Source organism: Chelonia mydas, chromosome 8 (assembly GCF_015237465.2).
Source record: "Chelonia mydas isolate rCheMyd1 chromosome 8, rCheMyd1.pri.v2, whole genome shotgun sequence".
NCBI classification, from domain to species: domain Eukaryota; kingdom Metazoa; phylum Chordata; order Testudines; family Cheloniidae; genus Chelonia; species Chelonia mydas.
In genome coordinates, this window is record NC_057854.1 from 81,137,215 (window position 1) to 81,150,767 (window position 13,553).

General features: G+C 39.2%; 1 protein-coding gene across 1 annotated transcript in view; it reads left to right on the forward strand.

Moving 5' to 3' along the window:
• Positions 1-13,553, forward strand: part of LOC102943141 (vitellogenin-1-like) — a 43,869-nt gene that overhangs the window by 15,792 nt on the left and 14,524 nt on the right. The window contains exons 14-22 of the mRNA XM_043521410.1: positions 2,165-2,289; positions 2,388-2,489; positions 2,571-2,690; positions 2,953-3,142; positions 3,228-3,321; positions 3,439-3,624; positions 9,156-9,300; positions 12,376-12,595; positions 13,302-13,477. Of these exons, the coding sequence (XP_043377345.1) occupies positions 2,165-2,289; positions 2,388-2,489; positions 2,571-2,690; positions 2,953-3,142; positions 3,228-3,321; positions 3,439-3,624; positions 9,156-9,300; positions 12,376-12,595; positions 13,302-13,477 (1,358 nt within the window). The remainder of the gene's footprint in view (positions 1-2,164; positions 2,290-2,387; positions 2,490-2,570; positions 2,691-2,952; positions 3,143-3,227; positions 3,322-3,438; positions 3,625-9,155; positions 9,301-12,375; positions 12,596-13,301; positions 13,478-13,553) is intronic.

The following is a 13,553-nucleotide window of genomic DNA, read 5'->3' on the forward strand; positions in this document are numbered from 1 at the left end:
CTTTTGTAACTCATCAGGATATTTAAAGCTACTTTTGTAAAAAATCAATGAAAAACAAGTCCTTGAAACTTTCTAAACCTAGAGTGATAACTGTAGATGTATTTTGTTGTTATTGAGTATTATTAATTTATTATTATTATTATTATTATTATGTTATTATTTTATTGCAAAGCCTTGGTAGTGTTTGTTATTGCTCTGCCTTTATTTCATGTATTTTACATGACCATTTAATCTGCTCTACAATGAAAATAAGTATAGTACATACCACAGCGACCACAGTAATATATGATACACATGTTTGCTACCTTGGAGATGCAGCCAGAGTGCCTGAAGAAATACCATCACTAATACGTGCTATGTGAACTTTTGTACTTTTTAAAATGCATTCAGGGAGATACTCTAAAAATTATTACAGAATTAAATAAAACACATTTATTAATATTTTAGGGTTTCATTTTTTTGAGCATTGCTTTTTGTCAGCACTGTTTTTTTCTATCAGTCTCTCAGTCTTCCTCGAAATATGTCATCTAGTCAGATGCATTTAAATGTATCCACATCTCTCTAGCTATAATGGCTACAGTGCATCGTATGACTGTGCCGACACGATTTTCCATTGGTAAATATTGGTAAATATTTTCTCAGAAAACTAAAAATATTTGATACTCAAGCTGTATGAGTTACTGACACACACTGATGGAAAATGTCCATGCTCTCTTCAAGTTAATACATTTTGTGTAATCATCTAATCACTTACAAGCAGCAATTCTTATTAAGCGTTAGTAGGTGCAATGTTTGGATTAACAACAAGATTTCATGGCCTAGAATGTAGACAATATGCACCTGTAACACACTGGCTAAGTGTCATGTCCTACATCAGTGGCTGGTTCATATAAAGGATAATAGAGTACTAATGCTACTAGCTAATGGACCTATCTCAATTGGTAGAGACCTGTGTTTCTGGCATTGAAAGCCCCAGATTTACTCCTTAGTGGGTGATCCAATGTGGGATCATTACACACTAAAATGACATCTCTTGGCTGTATTGAGAACAGTATGAAAATTATAGCTCCTGATGGCTTAGTTTGTTGCCTCCAGTCCTTTCTCCATTAGATTCCTGTGTTATGTAGTGGGATTGCAGCAATATAGGGTCTCAGTAAAGTTTATTCAACTTTGTGCTACATTGTTGGTGTTGTCTGGTCCTAAAGCCAGTTTAACCAGCATGTCGAGTATAATTCCAAAGTAAGGGTGATCCTTCAGAGGCAGAGATCTAACATAGGAGTTCTTCAGCCACTCATACTAGCCGCTGCTGGTGTAACAAGGGAAGAGTGGACATAGCTGGAGGAACGGAGGTGTAGTAGGGATGCTGCTGTGATATCCTGGTTCTCACATATGGTTTTGGTCTTGTGGTTGAAGTGGTTGAAGAGCCTTGAGGCCGCTTCCACACAGCACAGGGACTAAACTGGACAGAGCTGCACCAAGATCAAGGGAGTGCAAAGATGAGCTTTAAACCACCTTAGCACAGAACCATCCGACATGTTCTGTACAGATGAACCATGCCCTAGGATCTGCCCCATTGTGCATGATAAACCTAAAGAACAGGAAATACGTATAAATTACATTGCTCTGTATTCACTAGACAGTTAACAATTACTGCCACTTCATGTAAGGAGTTACAACATTTATTACTAGATGTATTTAACTGCCTTAGAGTAATTTGGGAGACACATCTACACCTCACCATCTGTCCTGATAGGACATCTATATCACTTTCCCTGAACTGTTAGCAAAGGATGGCAAATCTGTTTCAATTCCTGATCCCCGTTGTCAAGTTACATTGAATGATGTCTAGTAAATGCACCTCATAAGCTGATATTACAGAATCTGACCGGATGTAAACGATATAGCAGAAGCAATTGAAAAAATAGAATAATTGCTATGCAAGGAGCAGGGGAGTTGTAATTTTGTCCATTAATAGTTCAAATATGCAGAATATTCTGTTTATGACAGTTTTATGCCATCAGTTTTATTACTGGGATTTCTGGCCTCTCTCATGTCATGCTGTATTGCTCATATTATGCAATTAGTAAATTGATACAGTCTGCACTCTGTGGTTTTAAAAACTAACTGAGCTTGTGTTTTACTGTATATTTTCCTTTCTCTTTAGAGTCTCTTATGATTGGAATGGCAGCCCAATTTTTGACACTGAATAATGTAGGCAGCATATTCCCATCAATAGCATTGTCCAAATTCAGGGCCCATTTCGTTGGACACATTGCTGAACCTTTGGAGGTAAATGGGCGTTCCCACAATTTTTCTCTGATTAATATCACTGTTTTGTTATCCCTCCCACACTTCTTTTTTCATTTATGATTTACTTCTTTACACAGGTGGGACTGAGAGCTGAAAGACTGCAGGAGATGTTAGCGAAAAGACACTTACCTGACAGTGATTCTGACAGTGCATTTGATGTGAGGGAAGTTCTGAAAACGGTGCGTTCTCAGGGAAAAAATGTAGTAAGGGGTTAATCCTACCAATGCCAGGAACATTCTAACAAACTTCTTGTCACGCAGCTCTCTGACTGGAAGGCACAGACCACTGATAAACCTCTTGCGGCAGGCTACATGAAGATGTTTGGACAAGAAATCTTCTTTGGTGCACTTGATAAAGATTCCATGCAAACTCTATTGCAGGTAGCTCTTTGATAGTACCATCAGACCCATGATCAAACGGCTTAAAATACTGTTTCTTTTTTTTTCTCTTTCCTTTTTTTTTTTTAACTTTACACTCATGAGATGTTTTGCTGTAAGGATTTGATCATGTACAATAAGTTCAAACTTTGATCAACAGTAATTATTATCACTGCTGGCAGATTTTCTCCTGGAGCATAATTTGTGACATGTACTATGTTATTCAAGTTCTACTTATTTAAACAGGGCAAATCTATAATTGCAGGCATTGTATGGACCAGAAGAAAAAATTCCCTCAATAAAAAAATTCATAAATCATCTTCAAAGTGGTGTAGGGATCCAGTGGTCGAAAGCTTTGTTGTCTGCAGAAGTCCGTCGCATTGTGCCTACGTGTATTGGATTCCCAATGGAGACAAGCTTGTATCATGCTTCTTTCACAAATGTTGCAGGAAGTGGTAAGGCAAATTGAAAAGCAAGTGGTATGCAGGACTTCTAGGTATTTTTTACATGGATTCATGTTCTTTTCTTTCTTTACAATAGTTCAAGCACAGATTTCACCAACTCCAAGTTCCGATTTCAAACTGGCTGACTTACTTAATGCCAATATTAAAGTGCGATCCAAGCTGACCCTAAGGTAAAAATTTAGTAGAAAATAAAATGATCATATTTCCAAATGCACAGGGCAGTTGTAAGTATCTGTCAGCTCTTTACTGTATGCATGCAACTTCACCATGTTGTTCTAATTTTTCAGCATGGTCAAGGACATGATCTTTGTAATGGGAACTAATACGCACCTGTTCCAAGCTGGATTGGAGGCACATGCTAAAGTGAATGTAAATCTCCCTATGAACATTGCAGCTACTGTGAATATTAAGGATAAGACTTTCAAAGTGGAAATCCCACCATGCAGCCAGGAAACTGATGTCATTACTCTAAGGTAAGCTGCATCTGTTTTACGATTGGGATTTCTGAACTTTCTCATATCAGGTTATATCAGTCATATTATGATGCTTTTGGTGATATTATATTATCTTCCTATGTAGTAATGCAGAAAGGAATCTTTTGAAAATAAAATGCATTTCCTTTTTAGGAATCACCCCACGCAAATAATTTGGCTGACTGGCACTGTCTGGCATTACTTACTTGTTATAGAATAAATGCCTTGAATCAAAAATTATGCTTAAATAAATGCCACTTCTCTCCAGTGGTCTTCACTTGCTTTTCTCTTTTAAACCACCTTTAGGCCCAAGCTGTTTATAACATTCATTTCATCATTTTTCTCTCAAATAACTACACAATATAAGGTTAGGTTTAAGCAGAATAAATCCCATTGATTATAATTGGAACACATTGCTAATCACACATACACACACACACACATTCAGTGTTTTAAAATTGTCCAGCATTTGTCATTTCTTGTGTTTTAATCTGGTTTTCCTGTGGTGGGCATTTGATCTTCTTGCCTCATAGGTCTACTTGATTTACTACCATTGCATGCAACTGCAAAACACTCTGGAAAACTATTGTAGCCCGATGCCAAAGAAGCAAAAACAGATAGAAATACAAAGAGAGGCAGGGAATAAAAAAAGAGTGTGTCCAAGGAATCAAAGCAGCAGACCAAAGCTTAGGAAAATGTTCACATTCAAAAAACACAGAAAGCCAGGCTGAAAATTCATCACAAAGGAAAAAGTGCCACCACCAACAGAAATCTACAATGCCCAGAAATGTTAACAAGTTTCTGTTCTAGGAATATGGCAGCAACAAAAGAATTCAGTGTTTGACCCCCCTGAAGTTAGCATTCATGGCTGCTGGCTCCTGGAAGCTCTGCAGGCCTCTTCAGTTTAGCAGCCATGGAGGCTGATCATTATTCGCCCTTAAAAGTCCCCTCTCCCTGTTATGATCACAAACTGTCTTCTTAGGCATTCTGTATTACACCCTCCTCCAAGCATGAATCTTTCACTCCATCAAGAGTGATCATAACCAGGTTCCCCACAATGACTTTGGGGGTTCCAGTGAACATGCTCAGGAAGCACTCCAGATGCCTAAACAAAGGGGTGAGTTCTTCCACAGTTGACAGATCATCAGTTATCTGTGCAAGAGCTTCAAAGGAGCCATGGCTCAAAGTTATTTGTTCAGTCTCTTGCATGGACCACATGTGCATTCCTGAGATCAGCTAGAAAGGGATATTTATGCCAAACACGCTCAGTAGGTCCCAGTGTGGGACAGGTTAAAGGGAATATTAAGGAAATTAATAATAATAATGAATATTAATAATAATGCTGAGCATTTACCTGGAGCTTCAAATTGTTATACAAACTTTAACTAACATACAACACTCCTGCAAAACAAGTAAAAGTTATTTTCCCTGTATGTCAGAAAAGGAAACTGAGACACAGAAATGTGAGCCAGGTCAGAAAGTGAGCCAGCATTAGGACTGTGGGATTAGAATTCCTATTCAAACCACTTCCCCTTGCTCACCTCTAAGTACCACAGCACAGTAATTTATATGTCACCTGAAATAATCTTAGATAGAAATAATTAGATAATGCCTAATCAAACATTTAAATTAATGGTATAGACTCTAGCAAAGTTTTACCACCATCAGTTTTTCTTATGCTTATAAAAGCATTTCAAAACTATGCTACAAAACAAGTGAGTAATGGCATATGCACTCAGAATGAAACAATGTGCTCATAAGGGGAATGATTAGAGAACAGAACATTGAACCATGTCACCAAGGTACTTCTGAAACAAGTAAAATCTTAAAGGTAAGAGGATAAATATTAAGCCAATATATGGAGAATTAGCAGGAAATCTTAATTTAATATGTATTTGTTTTGCACGATATTTTGAATAATTCAATGCTTCCTGTCAAGTTATAAGAAATCTATTGGATTCAATATTTTGGAAATGTTCTGACACTGTTTACCTAGTTAGCTTTGTAGCCTCTGTTAAAGAAACCACTGGGAATGGTTCTAAAGGAGAAGCTGAGAAGTTGGAAGCGTTTGCTCTTTAGAGCCATTTTTGAGCGGCCTTCATAATTAAACTATATTTTACAATATGGCACTTTGACTCAGCCTTTATGGACTTCACAGTAGTGAGCTAACTAGGAATCATAGAAAGACAGGGCTGAAAGAGACCTTAAAAGGTCACTTAGTCCAACCAACCTGCACTGAGACCTTACTGTGACATTACAGATAGTGACAAAATAATTGGCTGCATGGGGAAGCTAGCATTACTATCTCCGGGCACCCATGCTTTGAGAGCAACCAGACTTCCGTGCGGATGTAACTGTGAGGAAAATCTGGTTCAATATTATCAAGGCTGGTACATTATATCTGTGAGAATTGTGAGATGCAGGAGACTCCAGCAGCAAATAAAAACCCAGATGAGAAATCACTGACTTCTGAAGAATTGGTTTAAAGTGTTGATGATAAAGACACTGAAGCTCCAAGACAAGATGGTAAATTTAGGACTCAGACTCCCTTTTCAACACATATCACAACTACCCATTAATAATACTACATGAAAAATACAAAGCATTGCTTCAATCCAATCCAATCAAAATTAAACTGAATTTGAGAAATAATACAAATCCTAGGTATTTTTAAAACCTTTTTCACACACTTATTGGGCTTTGCATATTTATTGGTATTATATTCAGCTTGCCAGCAGATGGCCACTTAAAAACATATTTTTTCCTGTAACATTTACAGGAAGAAATGTAAATAAGCTTTGGGGGAAATCAGAGCCTTGTGCTTAAAGTATATATATGGAGAGATGCCAGAGAATGCACTACACACTTTGAAAATGTATCTCATATTCATAATGACAAGCTATTGAAATATATACATTCACTTGAATAATGCTGTGTCCCAGTTTTTAAAAAATTGTATGTTGGCCTGGCAGACATTGCTTCACAGGAGCCTCTTATAAATAAGATTAATGACAGAATTGCAGAATTTTATGTGACATGGGATAATTTCACTCTCCTAGAAAGGAGCACACAAGTATGCCAATGTGTGGTGCAGGACATTGCTCGGGAGATGTGGTGTGCGCGTGTGGGAGGGAAGTGCCATACCTGTTCAAGACTTTATTTTTGTAACATTCTTGTGCCAGATTCTGAATTAATTTTTCCTGGTATTAATGAGGAGTAATTCTGTGGATTTCAACTGAGGTACTTCGGCTTTTCACTGGTGCATATGAGATCAGAATTTGGCCATAGGTTTGTTACTTGCGTATCGTTTATGTAGTTCTTATAGGTAGTGTCATAACCTTGTTTTAAAATTAATAAAGAATTTTTTTAATAATGAAACGTATTCATATATAGCTCTTTTTTTCCCCCTATGCTAAGTACTTAGGATAACACTCGCTGCTGACATAAACGGGCCCACTTCAACAGAATTGCGCCCCCGCCCCCCCCCCCCGCCCCCCCACACACACACATTGAATTTGGCTGCTATTATATCACAGATAAATGAACAGCTTCTTCTTTTATCCAAGAATACACTAATACATATATTGGAAAATCTCCCTTTTATGTTCTCCGTTGTGTGGGGATCACAGAGAACAGATTCTTTCATACCCTAGCTGTAGGCCCTCTTTGTAACTGGTTTTTTTCTTGTTAAAGAGCCAGAGCTGGCTCTTGCAGCCTGTTTTTACTGTGCCGTGTGATTCTGCAGACATTGACACGTGTCACCTCTGATGCAGCTGCATTGTCAGCTCTCTGAGCACAACAGGGAGGAATTGATCCGCCGCTTTCATTAGGTGGCAGGAGTAGACTATTGGCATAAAAAAATAATACTTAAAAAAAAAAAAAAAGGAACAGGAGAGCTTTGTGCCTGGAGACCCAGCCTGCTGTTCAGTGGTCATTTAAATTATTGAATGGGACTGAAATAAAAGCCACTTGCTTTTTCTTTTGTCCCCCTTATCCAGATGAGCCATCTGAATTGCATGTTGATTTGTATTTTCTTTTATCCACTCCGCTTGTTAGGAAGAATATTTCACTTCAGATTCCACTCTTCAAGGTTCTACTTACTCTCGGCATGGAGCATTGCTGTCATGTCCTTATCTAAAACTGAAGAGCAGGAAAAGCAAACAAAGCCCCCCTGGGTGACACATGTTTTATTGAGGTGTTCCACATGAAGTGCAATTGTGTGCTTTACAGTGCACGCAGCATGGCAAAAGTCTTCAAGAGGAAGAGAGCACCATCAAATGAATACAAATTCACCTTTCAAATAGGGGAGATTGAGAGCTCTCAGACTTTCACACAGTGTGGACCTCATTATAATAGAGATCATCTCATAGGCCATCTCTCCATTCGCAGTCAGGCAGGCCACCTCCTCTCATTCACAATCCCATAACAACCCTGCGGTAGCTACAGCTATTGCTGACATGAAAAAGAAACGTTAGGAGCATACATAAGGTATTTTTAGTTGTATTTTAATGCTATTAAACAGCTAGAAATAAAGACCAAGCACCAGAAGTAAGATCCTCATCTCTGTGTGAGCCCCCTTACACCAAGTAAAAGGGCTGGAGAGGTGTAAAGAGACTTTAAAAGCCCCACATCTGGGTGGGGGAGGATTCTCCCGGTCATGGAGCAGCCCAGGATTGGGAAGGCACAAAGGTGGCTTAAAGCCACCTCAGCCCCCCTCTCATTCTGAGCCTCTGAAAGGTGCAATACAGAATCTTATCCCACGTTACTAGTACTAGATCCAAGTGCCCGTGGACCACCAGCATTCCATAGACCACATCTTAGGAACCTCTGTACCGAATATTACTATGTAAATAAAGTTCTGATGATCTGGGGAAAGCAGTGATTCTAGCAATAATGCAGTTGCAGCAAGTTGCGGATGTCTTATTCAGGTGACTCTCGGCGCCTCTCTTCAACGGCATTTTTAATATATGTCACACAAGAATTTACATTTCATGGCATACTTTCCCTGGTGTTTATTATTTTTAATGATAAAAAAGAGAGAATGAAGTAACCATTTAGAAACAAGCATCCCAAGTGTGTCTTTTCTAGGCTATGTAAAATTTTGAAAATTAAAAAGAAGACCATAATTTCCAAACATGGGAGCCAAAAGCTAAGCAATTAAATCCATAGCTAGGCACCAGACTAAGTGGCCCCATTTTCCAATGTGCTTACATGCACAGATCCCACTGCTTTCAATGATTGGTGCAGGCAGGTGTGCAGCACCTCTGAAAATCAAGCCACATATTTAAGAGCCTAAGTATGAACAGAGGGGCCTAAACTTTTGCACCCAACTTTGAAAATGTTGGTCTACATTTCTCTGCAGCCTTTATAGAGCTTGACAATCTCACTAGCAGGATGACTGCTGTAAATATCTGTGAAGTAATTTGCAAGGTAGGATGTTTGTTGCTAAGTACATGCCACAAGATATAATTCAGATTTTTTCCTCAGAAGTGCTTATTGATACAACATTCCCCTTCATGTTTATTCTTCAGGTCTAAGACATATGCTGTTACACGAAATCTTGAAGACTTAGCTGCCACTAAGATGACGCCGGTTCTTCTACCTGAGGCAGTGCCTGACATAATGAAGCTGTCCTTCGATTCAGGTTCCACATCAGGCGAGAGTGATAAAATAAGGGTAACACATATTGGATTTTGAACACTCCTTTTGTTTTTTTGATCAGTGTAAGATTATCTCCTTTATCCAGAAGTGAATTTTGTATTAATGGTTTCTGACTGGTGTTATTTTTTTCAAAATGAGTCAAGTACAACCTTGAGGCAAAAATAACCCAGTAGTAAAGAAATCTGGAATTTAATCACAGTGTCAGGCTAAAATAATTGTTTTTAGAAACTATAACATTGTGTTGAATAATTAATTTTAGCATTTCCTATGGGAAAGGCCCACAACCCTTTAAATGCATTATAACTCTCATGTAGCCTTCCTGTAAATTAACAGGGGGGTTACAAAATGTTCCACGAGGCGATGGCTGGATTATTCAACAGGTAGAAATGAAATATGATGTTGAGGAATGGGGCATTTCTGATTCAGGATGAATGTCTGTTTTTGTGACAAGTCAAATGACTGAATATAATTCCATTTTGGGGACACAGTTTTCAGTAAGAGCTTCCTATTCCAGCGTCTTCATGATGCTCTAGTAACGTATAGGAGACACAATGGCCCTATGGAGAATTTCTCCAGTGTAAGAGCAACACGGGATGGTGTACACAGCACTGTACTGAACCCCTCACAGCCTCTGCCAGAGGGGTATGTTGGCAATTGGTTCCTGGGTGGGATGGGGTTCCAAAGGAGAGTGGCCATAGTGCTTTGCTGTGAAAAAGCCTATAGGCAATCATAGGGAGGCTGCTATAAGTACTTCGGGGGGGATTCTGCACCAAAAAATAAAAAATTCTGCACCGGATATTTTAAAATTCTGCATATTTTATTTGTCAAAATAACACAATATAATCACACCAGTTTCAATTATTTTTGGTCATTTATGTCAAAATACCTTTAGCAAGTATGTCTATAACAGACAACAAAAAAAGATTCAGAAAATGTTTTTTGACAAAGAGATTACTTACTACACATACAGACACTCCCCAGCTTACGCAATCATTTCGTTCTGGAAAGCCTTGTGTAACTCGAATTTTGCATAAGTCAGAAACGTACACCCGTAATTTACGCAAAAATTTCCGCGACTCGAAAATCCTATTTCTGGCTTATGGAGCTTTTTCTGTAAGTGCAAATTTGCGTAAGTCGGCTCTTTCATAACCTGGGGAGCGTCTGTATTATTACTCTGAGTATTAATTCATTTAAACTACAATACAGAACCATATTTCCTGCACCCCTCAGAAGCAGTGCAAAGGCTGGAAGGAGTCAGGGGTAACGGAGGATCTGAGTGAGAGGGAAATAATTGCTGAGAAGGAGCCTGGGTGTGAACTTAGAGGGTTGTTGGGTATGGGTGGGAAACGTATGGAACAGGGGTTTTTTGGGGGGGGAGGGGAGAGGGACTGTTAGGGATCTTCCCCCATACACATCCTGGTTGACCTCTAACCTCTCCCATTCATTCAGGCACATGTGTCCCCCCACCTCCGCTCAGACACCCACTCTCCCCATCTCCACGTGGCTCTTCACCCCCATCCCGTCCCCATGTGTCTCTGTGCCCCCACTCAGACACCCTATGTCCCTATGTAGCTCTGCACCCCCTCCCCCATCACCATGTGGCTCTGCACCTCCCTTTCCTCTGTGGCCATGTGCCTCCATTCCCATTCAGCCCCCGCTCCAGTCTATCCTTCCCCACTAGCCCTTATGATCCCCTGTCTAACCCCACCAGTGCCCACGCTGTCTGTCTCCTCATAGCCCCTGTCTCCTGACTTGGCCCTCTGTGAAGAAGGCTCTGCAGGCTCTTTCTCTTCCCTAGCTGGCTGGGAGCTGCTGCTGTGTTCTATCGCCACAGCGCACTCTGGTGGGAAAAAGGCAGAACTGCAGAAGTTATTTTCTTCTGGGAGTTACTGTTGTGTTCTATCGCCACAGCGCTCTCTGGTGGACAAACGGCAGAACTGCAGAAGCTTTTTTATGCGCAAAAAAATTAAAAATATGCATGACTCTTAGTTATGCATGCACGCAGTGGCGCAGAATTCCTCCAGGAGTATATAAGATAGAGCAGCCCCTGTGGCACTAAAACAAGTTGAATCCTCCTAGTCTGTGCCTCTCTGCTGAGTCTGTGGAGAGCTGCAGCACAGAATCTGGCCCTGACTGTTGAACTGCCGCTAAATGAACAGTAACTAAATGATGACCCTAACTTGAACAATTTGCAGCATAGTCGGAATTTACCTACAAAAGAAAGAGTTACCATTAAAAGCTCTATTTTTAGAGTATGCCTCTGACAACTGAGAAATCTTGTCAGGCAGTCCACAAAAATGTGAAGTATTTACTCATTTCTGAAAAAGTAAAATTGGTTGTAACTCTTTTACTACATTTAAAGAGGCACTATGTACCTGGCTGGTGGAAACTCATGGTTCTCTCTCTTTAGGTGTTAGTTTCATTGCTCAGGGAAACCATAAATCTCATTGCACAGATTTAGTTGCAACCTCTTATCTGTAATTCAGTGGGTCCTTTGGAACCATTGATTGCCATGTATGGAATGCTTAGGGGAAGCATCCACTTTGGCCATTTAGGAGATCTTTGTGGCTTTCTTAGCTGATGAAACTTGTAGTCCTTACTAGGCCCTTATGAAGGCAAAAGCCCCATTGACTTGAGTAAGGGCTCCACAATTTGGCTCAATGTTTATGGTGGGACAGAATTCCATACTATACATTTCTTTTTGTCTAGCATTTCTACAGTCATTATAGGGTTACCGAGATACTGGGATTCAGTGAACACAGCTTGACTCACTGAGCAAACAAAGCAAAATAAAATAATTAGCACAATTAGGTGGAACTCCATTTTCCAGTCTTAAACCCTTCTATTCTAACTAGATACCCTAAACATGAGATGACATGGCCTACTTGACCATGATATGACATGGCCAATTTGACCACCTGACAACAGGGTCATTCCATATGAGACCACCAGAATCTCAAGCAAATCAATTAATCACCTTATAAAACATACAGGAATCTATTCTTAAAACAGGAGATTTAACAATTTCATTATATTTTTTATTATCAGCATCAGAGAATCTAACATTGACATGTGTTTATTACACAATAGGGTAGACTGTCTTCAGAAATCATTTCAACAGGAAGCATCTATTCAGCTGGACAATCATCCCAAAAGAAAGCATCATCTGTTCGTTCCATGTGCTTCAATGCAAGTACATTTGGAGTTGAATTTTGTGCAGAAATAAAAAGTGTGAATGCTGCATTTATCAGAAAGGCTCCTCTCTATTATCTGGTTGGGGAGAATGCTTTTAAACTTACCTGCAAACCAGGTAAATACTATTGTCTTGAGAGAAACTAATAAATATTTGTCTTTCTATCTGAGGCACTTTCGTGACCCCTATTACCTTAGTATCTCAGCACCTTACAATATTTAATATATTTATCATCACAACACCCCAGAGAGACTAAATGACTAGCCCATGGTCATACATGAAATCTGAAGCAGAGGAAGATATTGAACAAAGATTTCCCAAGTCCCAGGCTAGTGGCATGAACTCTGGACAATCCTTTAAATGTCCAGCGGCAAGCTCAATATCTAATTAATTAATATATAAACACAGAAATTCATGTTAATTTGTCAAGACCCATATGGCAACAAATGTGTAATTCTCTTATCACAGCTGTTGCCAAGTAAGGCACCGCCAATAAACTCTGGTCAAAAAAGCAATTTATTCCAGTGATCTGGATGTGCTGACTGGATTATCTGCAATTTTTTATTTACTTGAAATGAATCTAGTGTCATGCTCAACACTGAAAAATGTATGTAAGTTCAATTTGCATGACACACTATCAAAGTCACTAAATACCAAAAATAGCCATTTTCACCAAATGCAAATATAACTGCAAAAAAATGTTGCTTTATCTCCCACATACAATATAAAAGCCGAAATTGGCACATTCTGGGCTATTGTAATCCTCTCCTTCTATTAATAACAATAACCAGTAACAGTGATAATAATTGCCATGTCATGTCAGTCCATACAGAGTCATCAATTGAGAAAATACAAGTAACAATTCAAGCAGGTGCTCAGGCTGCTGCAAAAATGGTGCGTTTGGTAACATTTGAAGACCCAGAAACTGAACTAGCTTCCGGCAAAGAGGCAATTCAAAAAATGAAGAAAATCCTTGACGATCCCACAGTCCAGACCCAGGTACTTATATAATACATACACTTCTAGACTTGCAGGGGACAATATACACATACTTGGTAAACTCTTAATAGCAAAT